Below are 17568 nucleotides of genomic sequence, written 5' to 3' on the forward strand. Positions count from 1 at the left end.
GTCTAAAGTCTATGAAAGTGAAGCAAAAACTGGGTTTAATAGCTGGCATAATATATTGGTATGACACAGCTAATTCTTCTTCCATATGACTTTTGGTTTTTGAGTAAGAATTAAATTTTGGGTAAAATACATAACTTAATTTCAACTGAGAACCAACTCAGTAATTCATTAGCATACACGTGATATGAGTGAGTGTTAAACCAAATGAGTACAACAATTAAAATACATTTGTAGATTTTGTCCAGTGTGACAATTTTTCCAACCTATAAGTTTATTTTTTTAACTGATGACTAGTATCATCTTTCAGTGATGCTAATATGTCAACGGATGTTTGTTAGAAAAGGCAGAGGAAAAACTCTTGTATTAGAACTAAGAAGCCATTGAAGAAATGTTATTGAAATATTAGAAAAGATACTATGCTAAGCGACATAAGTCACACAGAAAAAGTTGAGAACCATATGATTTCACTGATATGTGGGATATAAAACTGAAAGCAACAAAGGAATAAGACAAACAAATAATGAAACAAAAACTCATAGACACAGACAATAGTTTAGCGGTTACCAGAGGGTAAGGGGGTAGTAGGGCGGTAGATGAGGGTAAGGGGGATCAAATAAATGGTGATGGAAGGAGAACTGACTCTGGGTGGTGAGCACACAATGTGATATACAGATGATGTAATACATAATTGTACACCTGAAACCTATGTAAGTTTTCTAACCATTGTCACCCTCAATAAATTTTAATTAAAAAAAAATTCATCAAAAAAATATTAGAAAAAATATCAGTCTCTGAAGTGAAACTATGGCAAAGACAAAAACAGAAGAAATGAAAATGAAAGAATGACTAGAATGAGAAAGCCTATTAAACAGAGGTACCACTAAAATCAAGCCCTAGTGTACATGGAAGAACACAATAGGGAAAACGTGTTCCAGTTTTGTAGCAAGCATTGCAAGATTGTGGAAGCAAGAGTTAATAAGCACACTGACTGAATACGCTAAATGTTAACAGTAGAACAGTATCGTTCGTCCACTGTCTGAAGTCTGACATAAGAACTGCTTTATGGGGGAGAGTATTGAAGTAAGAATCTTCGGCAAGTCCTCAGAGTCCAGCTCAGGACCAGCGCAGACATGAACAAATGTTGAGACTGATGCCAAGACCAACTGACAAGCTGCATTTAGTCACAGGCAGCAAACTTTAACTGAAACACTAGACTTACAAATGAAATTTAGGAAGTATAAAATTAATTGCATTCATAATAAATATATGGAGGGGCCGGCCCGGTGGCTCAACTGGTTAGAGCTCCATGTTCTTAACTCCGGAGGCTGCCGGTTCGATTCCCACATCGAACCCATAGTGGGCTCTCAACCCCAAGGTTGCCAGTTCGATTCCTCGAGTCCCGCAAGGGATGGTGGGCAGCGCCCCCTGCAACTAAGATTGGACACGGCACCTTGAGCTGAGCTGCTGCTGAGCTCCCGGATGGCTCAGTTGGTGGGAGAGCATCCTCTCAACCACAGGGTTGTTGGTTCGACTGCCGCAAGGGATGGTGGGCTGCGCCCCCTGCAACTAGAAAACAGCAACTGGACCTGGAGCTGAGCTGCACCCTCCATAACTAAGACTGAAAGGACAACAACTTGACTTGGAAAGAAAGTCCTGGAAATACACACTGTTCCCCAACAAAATCCTGTTCCCCCTTCCCCAATAAAATCTTAAAAAAAGAAAAAAACACTTAAAAAAATACTTAAAAAATAAATAAATATATGGATAATCAAGATATATTAACATTTTATCAGCTATTAACAGTCACTGATAAATCATCATGTCAGTTATGCACAGTATGGCTAATGGTATCGTATGGCTGAAAAGAACTCAGGAAACTATGAAGACGGAGAGATCTGGATTTTAGTTCAATTTAACTTGAGGTGAGTCAACTGACCCTTCTTCCTTTGGCCTCTGTTTTCACATGTTTAGAATGGGAGGGGGTAGAAGGAAGGGCACAGGAGAGACCTAATGACATCTAGGGTAGTCCTAAAATTCTCTGTCAGCTCATTTTAACCTTCAGTTTCCTGAAGGGAAGTGAGCTAACCTAAAATAAAGATCTGTTTAAATCTAACATAGCAGGGAAGTAAACAAACTATAATTAATAACAATCTTCAACATAGTATTTTATTTTAGTTGAGAGGAAAAAGAATCAAGTAAACAAATATAAGAATTCCTTAAAAGAGAAATGCTTTTGCACTTTGTTGATGCATCAGTGTAATCACAAAGTGACGGATGGCATTTCATGCTGCAGCCGTGATTAACTCCAGTCAAATGTCTTTGAAACAAAAACATATTAGTATGTTATATTAAATTTTCAACATCCTTCTACCCAGAGAAGAATGTCAATGTATGTAAAGACTGCTGTAGTGTAGTTTGCCTAGTAGGACTTCTTCTATCCTGTGTGTTTGACCTCCTATTTAACAGATTTAATCTCAGATTTCAAAAAGCAAGTTACACATATAATATTTTAAATAGATATAGATAAGATTAAAAACTTGTATTCTGTCCCTGAGATATACCAAGCAATATTAAAAGTAAAATAAAATAAAAATCACAACATCCACATGGCACATAGAGAGCTGTCACATTTATTATTGGAACTGAACCCACTTCCACTAAAGAATACTAAAGAACAAATTTGTTTGCCGTCTCTCCTCAGTTCAGTGCATTCTCCCTCCCTCTTCACACATCTCCACTTCAAAAATGTCCAGATCATATTCTCTGTACTCACTTGAAGGACAATTCCTACCCCAATGCACTACCAATATACAAGTATTTCTAACTTCTCTAGTCAAATAAAATATCCTCTGTCCCCTTCCCTTGGGGCTTTGCAAAGTAATAGGAATTGATGAAATATTAAAAGGAAACATAACTTAATGCTTATGCTTCCCAGGAATCTCATTTGTACTATAAAAGAGGCCTAATATAGAAATGTTAAGTCCTCCTTGAACAAGTTAGTCAAAGAAATACTTGGACTTCTTCTTGTGGAAATAGCAGATTAGGCAATCCAGACCAACTATGCTTCTGAAGTCAATTTTAGAAGCTAGAAAAAATATTAAAATAATCTTCTTAAAAACATCAAATAACTACCAACATAGTAAGAAATAAATTACTAGTTCAAATTCACCAGAAGTCGAATCCAGAAAGGTGAGATCAGCTTTTGCCTTTTGTGGGTTTGCCATCAGAGGCAGCATTTAAGAGGCTAAACTTTGTGATTTGTTGCCTGCTTTGCAGGACTGGGAGACAAAAGTTAGAGTTTGGGACCCACCAAGAATAAGGACTGCAGTAAAAACACCCTTGGCCTTGAGCTGGGACTCCAAAGAGATGCACCTTAAGAAGAGTAAGATGGAACCAGGGGGTAGTCCAGAAAAGTGAAAAAAAAAAAAAAAAAAGAAAGTGGATTAAGATAGTCTTGTACTCCCAGGCATTTGACAATAGCAAATGAAAATCTTCTCCAGAGAAAAATTAACTTCACCTTATATATGAAATTATTTCTACAACAGAAAACAGAATCAGACCAACAAAGACCTGACAATATTGGAATTATCAGACACAAACTAAAAAATAAGTATGCTTACTACATTCAAGGAGATAAAAGACAACTTTTTTTTTCTGAAACGGAAAGCTATAAAAAGTGAGTGACATGGTTGATATGAAAAAGAACCAAATAAAAATCTCATACTGAAAGATAAAATAATCTACATTAAGAATTTACTGGATGAGTTAACAGGTTAGAAGCAGGTGAAAAAACTTTGGAGATAGGTCAGACTGAACTATCCAGAATGAAAACTAGAGGGACAAAAAGTAGGAAAGGAACAGAAAAGAGGGTAAAAGACAGACGGTCTAATATACTAAACTGGAGTCCCCCAAAAAACAGAAGAGAGAATACGGAGAAAAAGAAATATTTGGAAAAAATAATGCCTAAGAAATTTCCAGAACTGACAAAAGATACCAATCCATGAATTGACGAAGCCCCCTAAAATCCAATGCCTAACCAGAGCATAGTAAAACAACAGAAAATCAAACACAAAGATAAACATCTTAAAAGCAGCCAAAGGAAAATGATAATTTTAAAAGGAAAGAGAAACACAAAGAGCTGAGGTCTCAAAAACTATGGAATGTGTTGAAATAAAGTAACCACCAACCCAGAATGTGCTGAAGTAAATAAAGTAACTGCCAACCTAGAATTGTCTACCCAGCAAAAATATCTTTCAAGAGTGAGGTAATTTAAAGTGTTTTTAAGCAAACAAACTAAAGGAAGTTCTAAACATGTGTCTCAGATTCTTCAAGATTAAGTAAAATGATCCTAAGAGGAAAACCATAGGAAATCTAAGAACATGGTAAATACATGCATTAAACTAAGCTGAATATTGACGGTATAAAACAATAACAATGAGGGACAAAGAAAATAAATATGAATTAAAATGCACAACAATTCTATATTAGTAGGGCTGCTAGTAAATAGAATTAAAGTGCATCATCTGGGGAAGAGGATCTCTGTATAAGATTCATATTGCAATTTCTAGAGTAACTAGTTAAAGAAGAGAAAAAGAGGTCATAACTTCCAAATAATAATGGGGAAAAATATGAATGATAAAATAGCAACTCATCTAAATGGCAAGAAAGGAGAGAAAGGGGAACAATTATTAGGGCATATGTGAATTACATAATAAGATGGGAGATTTAAATCCAACCAACCATGTCACATAAGAGACACATCTAAAACATAAGAACATAGAAAGGTTGGACATAAAAGAATGAAAAGAAGAAAGCTGATGTTACATTAATCCCAAACTGGACCTCAATACAAAAAGTACCAAAATAATCATGAGACAGAAAACCTGATCAGGCTTAAAAACTAGGAGTCAAATTAGTAATTAAAAAACAAGAAAACTAACAGCCCAGATGGCTTCTCTGCCAGAATTTAAAATTTAAGGAAGAAATAATTCTACTCATACACAAACTCTTCCAGAATAGAAAATGAGGGTCAGCTCATTTCACAAGGCTAGCATAATGTTGATTTCAAATCCCGAAAAGAACAATATATAGGCCATCTCACTCATTAATACTGATGCAAAATCATAAACAAAATAACAAATTGAACCCAGCAAAATATAAAGAATAAAAAAGGAACACTTCAGATCGGTACGTCACTAAGATATAACTATTATACATTTCTAATAATTTACTAGCATAGCCTCAAATATATAAAGCAAAAGTTGAGAGAACTACAAAGGAAAATAATCAAATCCATAATCAAATCCACAATTATGATAAAGAGACTTTAACATACCCTTCTCCGTGACTGATACAAGCTAACAAGAGATCGTTAATGCTACTAAAGATATGAAATACAGGATTGACAAACATGACCTAATGAAAACATACAGAACATTGCATTCAGTAAGTGCAGAGGGAAAAAAAAAAGACAATACACTGGGCCATAATACAATGCAGATCTCAAATTGTAAAGGTCTGAAATCACAGGCCTTTGAAGCAGAGTGTGTTCTCTGATTACACCGTACTATTAAAAATCAAAACCAAACTTAAAAACTAGAAAAATCTCCATGTTTAAAAATTGAGAAATTTAACGCTTCTAATTAATTCAAAAGTCAAAGTAGAAACCAATGAAAATTAGAAAATATTTTAAAGTATAAAAGTACCACGTATCAAAATTTGAGTAATATAATAGCTAAAACAGTGCTTAGAGGGAAATGCTTAGCATTAAATGCATATACTTAAAAGAAATACTGCAAAGTAGTGAACTACAAGAAGTTAGCAAAAGAACAAAAAAGTAAGCCCTGAAAAGCAGAAGGAAGGAAATAAAGAGCAGAAATCAATGCAATAGAAAACAAGTATAAAATTAAAAGAATCTCAAGGTTCAAAATTTAGTTCTTTAGAAAGACTACTAAATCTCTGGTGAGACTGGTAAAGGAAAAAGAGAAGGTACATATAGCCTGTATCAGATATGAGAGGGAATTCTTTTCCTGCAGCCCTTAGAAAGATAACAGACTATTTATTATAAACAACTTTATGCCAGTAAATTTTTAAAAATTTAGGTGAAAAGACAACCTCTTAGGGGAAAAATTACCAAAATAATTATGAGACAGAAAACCTAGTCAGGCTTAAAAATTAGGAGTCAAATTAGTAATTAAAAACAAAGAAAACTCCCAGCCCAGGTGGCTTCTCTGCCAGAATTTAAAATTTAAGGAAGAAATAATTCGACTCATACATAAACTCTTCCTGAATAGAAAATGAGGGTCAGCTCATTTCACAAGGCTAGCATAATGTTGATTTCAAATCCTGAAAAGAACAATATATAGGCCATCTCATTCATTAATACTGATGCAAAATCATAAACAAAATAACAAACTGAACCCAGCAAAATATAAAAAGGATAATACAGTAAAGCCAAATTAGGTTTACCTCAAGAATCAGGTTATGTTTAACATTTAAAAATGGAATATAACTCAATATATTAACATTAAAGGAGAAAATTCATATAATAATAAAAAGTTGTCCCTCCACCCAAAGCATTAAATTCAAACAAACAGAACAAAGTTCTTAGTAAATTACGTACAGACGGGAACTTCTTTAAAATGATAAAGGTTTTAACAAAAACAAAACAAAATAAAAATGCCTTCAGCAAACAAACTAGGAGTGAACTGTTAAAAGCTTTCTCTTTATGATCAGGAACGAGACAGGGAGAACAGCTCTGGGATGACGGCTGGGTTCTATTTCTTGACTTGGGCAATGACTTCATGTATGCTTACAGTAACACATTGAGTTCTTCATTTTATGTTTTATGTACCATCTGCAATATATGTTAAAGAAAGACTGGAGATGAACAAAAGGCTGAGCTAGACTATCACTCAAGCTTGGAAACTCTAAGTCCTAATTTTTTCCCCATCACGATTAATTTAAAACCAATGAACACATATTGAACCTATAAAACATCGGACATTTGGGCAACATTATGAACCTTAAAAATGTTTGTATCGTGTAACTCCATTATCTATTAACCTATCCTAAAGAAAAGTCCAAAATAAAGAGGAAAAAATCTATAATGTACTAACCTGTTCATGACACACGATTTAAAAAGTGGAAAACAACTAAATAACCAACTACAGGGAATAGTTAAGAAAAGTAATTAATTGAATGGGATTATTATATAGTCAATAATAATAATACTTACAAAATATTCTAAGAAATGTATATAACCTAATGTTACAAAATTATATATGGTCTGACAATTAAGTTCATGAACTTGTTGCAACGACGTTGCTAAACTTTTTTGGTATCAGAGGGATTATTCATTATGAATTTGTACCAACTGGACAGTTAACCAAGTTTACTATTTGGAAGTGCTGAAAAGGCTGCGTGAAAAAGTAAGACGACCTGAACTTTTCGTCAACAATTCATGGCTCTTGCATCACGACAATGCACCAGCTCACACAGCACTGTCTGTGAGGGAGTTTTTAGCCAGTAAACAAATAACTGTATTGGAACACTCTCCCTACTCACCCGATCTGGCCCCCAATGACTTCTTTCTTTACCCGAAGATAAAGGAAATATTGAAAGACATTTTGATGACATTCAGGAAATCAAGGGTAATATGACGACAGCTCTGATGGCCATTCCAGAAAAAGAGTTCAATTGCTTTGAAGGGTGGACTAGGTGCTGGTGTCGGTGCATAGCTTCCCAAGGGGAGCACTTCGAAGGTGACCATAGTGATATTCAGCAATGAGTATGTAGCACTTTTTCTAGGATGAGTTTGCGAACTTAATTGCCAGCCCTCACGTATGCATGTATTGTGTGTGTGTGTGTGTGTGTGTGTGTGTGTGTGTGTATACACACACACATTTATACAATGACAAAAGGGAGAAAACGTTCTAGGCACAGGAAAAAAGAGAAGAAAATGAGAGATAGAGGGAGAGATGAGTGGGAGAAGATAAAAACTACAATGGTTTTCTTCATTTGATGCGCTTTGATGTTACTGTACTTTTATTGCATTTCCTGAATTTTCTCTAAAAGAGAAAATCATCTATAAACAGCCCTCAAGTAGTCATTCCTACAAAACCAAAGTAACTGTTAGTCTCTGAATAAAAGATTGCTATGGCTCCTCACTTTCTTGAGCAGCCATTTTTCAACCGTCACGTTGCCGATAACCGGGTATTTTCTGACCAGTTGTGAGGTATGTCTCAAGTAACTGGGTATCAACAATAAAGTACAAGTGTTTTTAATGTTTATCATTAGAAATAATAATAAACTGAAACAAACATAAGGTTATCCTTATACCACTTAACATAGTTTGCATTCCAGTATATTTTACTCAGCAGGAGAGAATGCGGTAAAGATAAATTTTACATGTTGGGAATTCCACATTCACTTATTCAATATTTATTGAGCATCTATCAGAGGCCAGGCACTAGAGGCACTGTGCTAAGAACAGAAAGATAATTGAAAATCATTCAATCATAAGGTTAAACATAACTGTCATTTTAGCATTTAAAGCCTTGAATAGACTAACTAATCCTACTTTTTGTTACTTGCCAGCACAAACTATCTTCTCCAATTCTCTGACTTTCTTTTGATACACTCCTGGCTTTGCTGGCTGCCATACCTCTGCTTTTTGTTCATTAACCAGCATCTGTACAATATTCATGATATGCCAGGCACTGTGCTTGGCATGAGAGAAGGAAAAACCTTTTCTATCCTCTGAAGTCCAGGTCAAGTCCCACCTTTCTCAGGCAATTACCATCTTCACCATACTCTGAATGTACAACGATGATTGTTCAAAACAGTGGCTCCCAACCTTTGATATAAGAAACCATTTTTAACATCAAAATGTTACACGAATCCCATGTTCACTGCTCAGGTGATCTCATCTGGTCCCATGGGCCTAAATATCATCTCTACACTGATAATTTCTAAATGTACTTCCACCTCTCCCTTAAATTCCTAATATAAATGCATATTCAATGTCTCCACTTGAATATCAGCTAGCTACCTCAAACACAGCCACATCCAAAACAAGACTTTTCATTCAAATCGGAGACTCTGCTTCCCAGCAGCCCCCTGGCCCATAGTCCCTATCTCAGTGACATGTACCACCTTCCAACCAGTTGCTCATGTCAGAAAACTTGGCGTCATCCTTCTCTTTCCCTCATACTCCATATCGAATTCACCAGTAAATTCTAATGACTACTTTCTAAATATATCATGAACCTGACCACTTCTTTGCTCCTCCACCATTACCACCTTGTCCAAGCCCTGCATCCAACCTAGATTATTGTAAAATACTACACACTGGTTTCCTTGCTTCCATTCCTGCCTCGTACAGTCAATTTTCTACACACAGCTAGAATAATCCTCTCAAAACACAAGTCAAATTGGGTAGTCCCATGCTTAAAACCCTTCAAGAGTTTCCATCTCACCCAAAATAAAATCAAGTCTTTAAATGACCCTAGTGCCCTAGCCTCTGCCCACCTGCCCTACCACTCTCCACTTTACTCACCTTACATCAGCCACTCCAGCCTCCCTGCTTCCAACATGCCAAAAACACTTCCATCTTCGAAGCTGCTGTCCCCTCTCCCTGAACCTTTTCCCTCCACACAGTTTCATGACTTAGTCCATCACTTCATTCAGGTGTCTCAGCTCAAAGCCCTTTCCAACAAGCCCTTCCATCATCAACCTATCTACAGGAGCATCCACTTACTCTTTATCCCGAGCCTATTTTATTTTACTTCAAAGCCTATTAACTACCTGATGTGTATGTGTGTGTGTGTGTGTGTGTGTGTGTGTGTGCGCGTGTACACACACACATACAATGTCTATCGACTGTGTCCCACACTAACATTTACACTTAAACAGTAAGGTTCTGTTTTGTTTACCACTGTTGCCACATTATGTGCACACAGCAGGCCCTCAAAAATATTTGTTGAATGAATGAATGATGGTAATTGTGTTTAGTTTTGTTGAGAAAATAATGACAAAAACACTACTAGAATTCAGTAAGACTTTCAAATGACTTTATACTCTATTAACCACAACAGCATCGCATACATGTTTGGTGGTAGATGGAGTAAAATATACATAAATCAGGGTTCAATAACAACTCCTGAAGGAATGGGGCCTTCTTATGTTGCTCTGGCCGTTGCCATATCCTTTCTTCTTCTTCTTTTTATTAATTTTTATTGGGGAATATTGGGAAACAGTGTGTTTTTCCAGGACCCATCAGCTCCATATCAAGTCATTGTTTTCAATCTAGTTGTGGAGGGCACAGCTCACTGGCCCATGTGGGAATCGAACCAGCGACCTTGGTGTTATGAGCACTGTGATCTAACCACTGAGCCAACCGGCCGCCCCACATCCTTCCTCCTTATGTCATTCATTAATTCTTTCCATAAACAGTTATTGCGTACCACTAAGTCAGAGAGTATTCCAGATATTAAGAATATAAAGATACTTAAGACAAGGTAACGCATTAGACGTATAAAAATAATACCCATAGAGTATTACATGGGTACATGTACACATAATAGAGATATAAAGAGTATACAATTGTAGTATGACAAAGGAAGTAAACCACTTTTTAGGAGTAGGTATTAGGGAAGGTTTCAGCAGTGATGATACTCAACAAATACTTGCAAAACCAAATACAAAAGATACTGTTCATTTTACTTTATATGTGAAATGAGGGTATTAAGTCTGAAAGTGCTGCAGTAATTTGCTACCATGAGATAAGCTACCCTGAGAATGAAACCAAAACAAGGGGAATGACAGCAGAATGAATCACAGAGAAATTGATCCAAGTTCTTGATGATTTCATGTGAGCCCTGGATAAAGCCTTAGTTGAGGTTTAACTACAAGATGTAATCATCCCCTTTATTGTTTAAGCTGTTTGAATTTAGCTTTCCGTCACTTGCAATATAAGAATACAGATAAATCTCAGTGAATTCTTTCAAAAAGCAAGGTTTTTACCTATTTCAGTGTGTAGGGGCACTAATGGCATTTCTGAAGGAATGATTCTTGTTTTGTGGCCAAACGTCACAGGACGCTCAGTGTATCTGGCCTCTACCCACTAACTGACAGCAGGCTCGCACAATTACTGTGACAATCAAAAACGTACCCATATATTTCCAAATGCCTCCCGCCCTCAAGGGGAACCACAAATCTATCTCCTTACAGTTGTTATAGCACCATTTCAAACCAGGCTCCACCAGGTATACTTAAATGTACTTAACATCAACCTTAAAAGAACTGGAATATACCACTCAAATATCTTTACATAATAATCCAATTTTAACCAGTCATCTATAACTATCTAAATGTTTCACCAGAATTCTATGTATAGCTGTATCAACTCGTGGGGTAAGCAGCGCTTTAAGTTTGCTACTACTATCTGCAAATTCTTATTTATTTAAACGTATTTCTCCATATAATACCATGGAGGTATGCCACTGACATTGTTGGTTACCCCCCCCCCACCCCCGCAGCCATTTGCCTAACTGCTTCCTAGATGGAAATGTGAGATCTTAGGTTTTCCTGCCCCCTCGCAACAGGGATCTTGAGTTTGCCACGATGAACACCTGTTGTAGCAGCGCCTCTGTAAGAGGTTTACTTGCCTAATCAAGTGATGGGAGGGCAAATTTCCTCCTGTCTTTGGTGGCTATGTTAGAAATGGATACACGGAACAGAGAGCAATCCGCAACCCTGAACGGACAAGTACAAAGGTCAGCATGCTAAGGATAAAGATGGAAAGCACCTGGCCCCTTGAGAACACCCCTGTACAGCTCAAGTGCCTAGCCATGGAATCCTCCAACCTGTACTTCGTTTTATGTGCGATACATTTAAATCACTGTTAGGTGGGTGTTATATAACCTGGGGCCGAACTAATACAAGGCGTATTCAAGATCTGACAACTGATGGAAAGTCGGAAAAGAACTGAAATGACTGCAAGGTTTCAAGACTGGGTAACTGAAAGAAAGTTGGTTAAAAAAGAGAAATCAGGAGGAAGAGGAATCCATCTACACACATGCACATGTAAACACACTGGGTGAGGGTAGGTGGATGAAAATCAAATTGAGTCAGTTTGGTTAAAAAGGCACAGAGACGCAGGAGGACACTGGATTCATTCTACCTCCCCAATATTTTAGATGGAATTCTTCCTTCGGCCAATTACAATAATTCTATCTCACTTGACAAGGATATTGTGATGGACTTGGCAGCATGAAATTCTTCCTTTATTCAATCAGACTAGAGCTTAGGACTTTGGGGAAAAGTGTGGGAGGAGAGAAGCCTTCTCTCTTCCTTTGGAAGTAAATGAAGAAAGCTATAATCTGAACATGGCTGATAGTCATCTCTTTACTAGGAGAGAAGCCAGTCTGAGCATGAAACCCAAAAAGGAGGACAAAGTTGAGAGAACAGCAGAAAAATGGAACCTCAGCCCCAATGACATAAGCCTATGAACAAACTACTCTTTAAGGCAATTCTGTCTGTGTACTTGCCAAGTATATGAGCCAATGCATTTTTTTTCTTTTGTTTTTAAATCTAGTTTGCGCCCTACCTGATGCAGGGAAGGCTGTGTTTAGGGGAAAGAACACAAGGAAGACAGTGCAGGAAATGTGAAGAAACTTTCAAAAAAGTAGGAGACTTGGGAAATACAATGCAGAACCAAGAAATCAGATCATTTGATTCCTACAGAGTGCATTTCGCAAACGATCTAAGGAAACCAAGGATGACCGAGGAGAGGCCATTAGATTTGGTGACCAGGAGGTCATAAGTGACTTTGAAATAGCAATTTCAGTGCTAAAATAGTAAAGGAAGTCAGAGTGCAAAGGAAAGAATAATTTATACTTATTAAGAACTCCATAATGTACCAAACACTTGGACAGATATTTAACATGTGTTAAACTCCTTTAATTACAACTCTGTGAGGTAAGTATAACATTCTATTTTATAGATAAAGAATATAGTCTGAGTAGTAACTTGCCCAGCCACATAGCCACAAAGTGGTTTTAACTGACTTCAAACCCAAATCTATCTGGCTTAAAAGTCAATGTTCTTTCTACTGTGTCAGGCTACTGGAATGAAAGAATGAGTCCTTGAAGAATGAAAATACAGCGGCACAGCGGGCTCAGGATTCAGACTGGCTTCCCTGAGCTGTGCAGCACACAGCACAGTATCTTGCAGCCGCAGAAAAGACATAAGCATGTATGTAGGATAGCGAGAGAGAGACTGAAGGAGTGATAAAAGATAGTTCTAGAGAAAGAAAGATGGGGCGGGATGATCATGGACACATCTGGGTTGCTTTTGGAAAAAAAGGAAGGACATTTCTTCCTCTGAGATATGAGTTAAATAAGGAAATGATACTGAGTAGAAGAGAGGGAAGTAAGAGGGAGTATTCCCCAGACGGCTGAGGTTTCTCTCAGTAAAGGAAGAGATCAAGTTATTTGCTATAGAAACCTGTAGGAAATGAGACAAAAAGGAACACAATCAACATTAAAGAACCAGCAGAGAGCAGAGCACAGACTGGTATGAAAACTAATACCCTAACATCTTGCATCTTCAAGATTTCAGAAGTCAGGTCAAATGACGAAGCTAGTGGTGAGGCTTATTCAGGACTGGGGACTAGAAAGGTAAATCTACAGAAAGTAAAGCATTCGAGGACATCAGCTAGAATGTAGTTAAAACTGATTGATGACCATGGGATGCTGTTACCTGGGGAAGCAAATGAAATCTGCAGTAGACTAATGGTGGGTTGGATGAACACAGGTTCCTAACAAGAGGGTGAGAGAGAAAATAGACTCCTTAGGAGTGGAAGAGTGAGAGATTTAAGGAGAGTTTGTGGTTAGAGACGTCTTTTGACACAATGTTTCAAATTATTTTGCCAGAGGTAGTGAGCCATTGATTGGGCTAAGCAGTCCTATTCTCTTCAGCCAAAAGCACAGAATTGAGAGACAACCAGCTCTAAAAACCTGCAGTCATTGGTTGTAGAAAAGTGAAGGCTAACCACAAATGAATGAACTAACCCATACAGAAATCAAACAAAAATCGCTCCCCTTTATTTCAACTGAACAATTTTCTCTCTCTAAATTTAAGAAATTCATTAAGAGGTCATAAAGTCTACAGCAAAAGAGAAAACATGTGTCGTGTCATAAAATAGAATGAAAAGTAAACAAATCTGTCAGGCCAATTATAACTCACATGTTAAAGATTTTTAGTAGAGAATTCTAATAGGGCAAGATTAGTTTGTGCTTTCATAACTTTGGAGAGCGCTAGCATAACAGCTTAAACAAAAGGATACTACTCAATTTAATGTTACAAAAAGGTTCCACCTTTTTTTAATCTCAAAGGACAAGCTACCATTTTTATTCATAATCCCACTTTTACAATTCTGGGGCTCTTGATACATTATCCAACTATTGGAAAAGATGGGAGAATCAGCCACGGCAACTTCCTCTGCTACTTCCACTACGATCCTTCACTTTGCACTTATAAGGAGTTATAGATGCAACGTTCTTTAGGACAGTGTTTTATACCATTAATTCTGACTCTCCCTTGTCCCAGTAAAGTGCAGGGAGAACTGAGACTGGGCACAGCTGCAATTTTATAGAAATATCAAGTGCTACAAAAATTGTTAAGTAATAGCAACTATGGGGGAATCCAAGAAATGTGAGAAGTTTTGAGTTTAAAACGCTTTTCCCCATTTCAGTCCTTTCTAAATAAAACAAAGGGCTTGTACCATACGAGATTCTAAAGCTCCAATGGGTAATTTAAGCTAACATTGAATAAAAGAATAAATCACTTATCTTTACTTGTGCCATTCATCACACAATACCTCACATCCATAGACCTTCTTTTTTAAAACGAACACTTAATTCTTTCACTAGATCTAGAAAAGTTACGCCCCCGCCTCAAAAGTTCAGACTAAAGATTTACTATAGTTAGAAAGCGATTAATTTAGATGAACAATCATTTGCCATCGCAGGCACCACTCCTCTACCTTGCAAGAGTTCTGTGGGCCAAGGAGTCAAAACTCTCCCAAACCATCCCGTCTCCTGGGGTCTTGCTTCCCTCATCAAGGTGAACAAGATTCACTGGCCTCTGGATAACCAGCCTTTTCTTTGTAACTCTATATGGGTGATCTTCCCAGTTAAAAACTTTTCAAGGAAAAAGAGGGTCGACACCAGGAAGATGAGGCGACTAAAAGAGGAGGGGCGGACTACACACCCACCTAACGCGAAGGAGAGACCGCTCGCAGGGGTGAAGCCTCATCAGGAGCCAGGAAAGGTGCGGGGAGCCGCAGGCGACACGACCCTCAGCAGCTGCGCGAGAATCGAGGTCCAGCAAAGCCAGGGGCCAACAGGAGGCCTGAAAGGGGGCGCGGGGGCGGGGCGGGGGTGGGACGTGGAGACAAGAGAGCCGCGGAGTCGGGCCGAGCACCAGTGGGGTCTGCAGCAGCGGCGGGGTAAAGCCTAGATTTGCCGGGGAGGAGACGCCAATGTTTGCAGCCTCACTCACCTGCCAGACGCTCGCCCTGCGGCCAGAAGCGCGGACGCCCGGGCGCTTCCTCCCCTGCGGGACACGGTCTTTGCCGCCGCCGGAGCTCCAGGACCGGAGAGTGGAGAGTGGTACAGAAGAGGGCAAAGTGGCCACCGGACCCGAGCCCAGGGAGGCGTACATAGGGGGCACCGGGGGCCCGGGAAGGCAACTCCGTGTCCACCTTCCTCACCGGTGCCCAACAACACTCGCCGGGAACAGCATCGCGCCAACCTCGGCCCGCTGCTCCCGGGCCTTCGCCCGCAGCTCCCCCCAGCAGCGGCTGGGTTTCCGGCGGCGACACTCCGCCCCCTCGCTATTTGGCCTCCGCCATCTTGTTGGAGGCGGGAAGAATACAGTGCGCATGCGTGTTCGGCGATTGCCGGCGTCCCCCTGCCCTGCGAAGAGGGGACTAGTGCGCAGCCGCGTTGGCCGCTGCGCTTCGGCCATGGGGTTCGGCTTCACTCGCTTTTCAGAATAGTTCCTTCAGCGCAACCCACAGGCGTTCTGCAAATATCTAATACCTACTATGTGCCCCGGCCTCGCGCTGATGATGGAAAGATTAATGAAATTTGACTCCAGTCCTAAAGGAGCTCCTAATCTAGTGAAGAAGACGGAGATGAACGAGTAATTCCCTAAATTACCGTTTTGTAGAAGCGCACCACGCCCTCCCCACCCCCACAATTTTAATTCAAAACATTTTTTGGGGGAAATTCTCCCTGTTTGTCTCACACAGTTTGATCAGTTCTTTACCTTGCATTACCTCTAGCTTAATTTCAAACAATATTTGAATTTCCATTATATACTAGATACTGTTCTAAGCTCTAGGTTTATAGCAAGAAATACACTCATGAAACTTACGTTCTACTTGGAAAGAAAATACAATAAAAGGCTAAAATAAGTCAACAAAATAATGATTGACAGTGACAAGGAATGGGAAGAGAGCAAAACACAGGAGCCAGGAGTCATGAGAAGATCTGGGGTAGAGCCTTCCAGACTGAGGGAACGGCAAAAGAAGAGGCCTGAGGTAGAAACGAGACCAGCACATTGGAAGGACAGAGAGAATGGGTGGCATGGACAGTAGGAAGAGATGAGGTCAGAGGGAGGCAAGGGCCAAAGAAGGTAGGACACTGAAGCCATAGTAAGAGCCGGAGTATTCCAAGGGGCCCCTCTACCTTGCTGACACTACTCCACCTCCTCTTCAAACAGCCCCTGATTGCCTCCCTGTGGTACACATGATGATTCCACTGCCGCAAAGGCCCTTACTCCTGTCCTTTACATGTCTAGCTTACCATCTTTCAGGTTTCAGTTTAAATGTTACCTCAGAAAGAACATTCTCCCCAAACTAAGTCTCCCTCCTGCCCTTCCATTAGTCATTGCACCTCAGCATTTCTTTCATGGCGCCAACATATTTTTACATTATATATTCATTGTTTCTTCACACTGTGAACTCCATGAGGGAGGGAAGAGGTTTTGTTTACCAAAGAATAATACCCCAGGTCCAGCACTGTGGCTGCCATGGGCAGTCATTTAGCAAATGGTTGTTGAATTAACAAATGTGAAAGTTTGTCAGCACCTAAGTAGTCGGTGAAATACTTGTTGGTGTTTTACTTGTTGGTTTTAAAAATTCAATGCAAGTTGTTTCCTATTAATATGTGTCCTCAACTAGATTATAAATAGGAACTTTGGAAAGAAGGGGTGGGAATGAGATGGAGAAGAGTTGGTGATGGTGGGGCAGTGGGTGGAGATTGCATTGCGCATGTTTGCAGGACAGGGAGAAGTAAGGCTTCCGTTGAAGGGAGCACCCATTATATGTGCTGTGCACGATGCGAGGTACTTAATCTCCGCCACAGCCCTGTTAGGTAGTGATCCTCATTTTTACACATCGGAACATTCAGAGAGATTTAGTCACTTGCCCAAAGTCACATATTGACAGATAGCGTTGACCCTGTGCTCTTCCCTTTTAGAGAAATTGGATGTGGC

The 17568-nt window shown here is 39.1% G+C and overlaps 1 protein-coding gene across 14 annotated transcripts in view; it reads right to left on the reverse strand.

The window, feature by feature from the left end:
- APC (APC regulator of WNT signaling pathway) overlaps positions 1-17568 on the reverse strand; it is a 241039-nt gene that overhangs the window by 112851 nt on the left and 110620 nt on the right. For 5 of the 14 annotated variants that reach the window (XM_019727784.2, XM_074328606.1, XM_019727786.2 and 2 more), the window contains exon 1: positions 15568-15866. The exons of 2 other annotated variants lie outside the window; for them this stretch is intronic. In XM_019727784.2, the coding sequence (XP_019583343.2) occupies positions 15568-15729 (162 nt within the window). In that variant the 5' untranslated portion in view covers positions 15730-15866. Of the gene's footprint in view, positions 1-15280; positions 15299-15567; positions 15938-17568 lie in introns of those variants that run through there. 7 more of the 14 variants (XM_019727787.2, XM_074328605.1, XM_074328604.1 and 4 more) reach the window with 4 other exon arrangements.

This window comes from Rhinolophus sinicus, linkage group LG03 (assembly GCF_036562045.2).
Source record: "Rhinolophus sinicus isolate RSC01 linkage group LG03, ASM3656204v1, whole genome shotgun sequence".
NCBI lineage: Eukaryota > Metazoa > Chordata > Mammalia > Chiroptera > Rhinolophidae > Rhinolophus > Rhinolophus sinicus.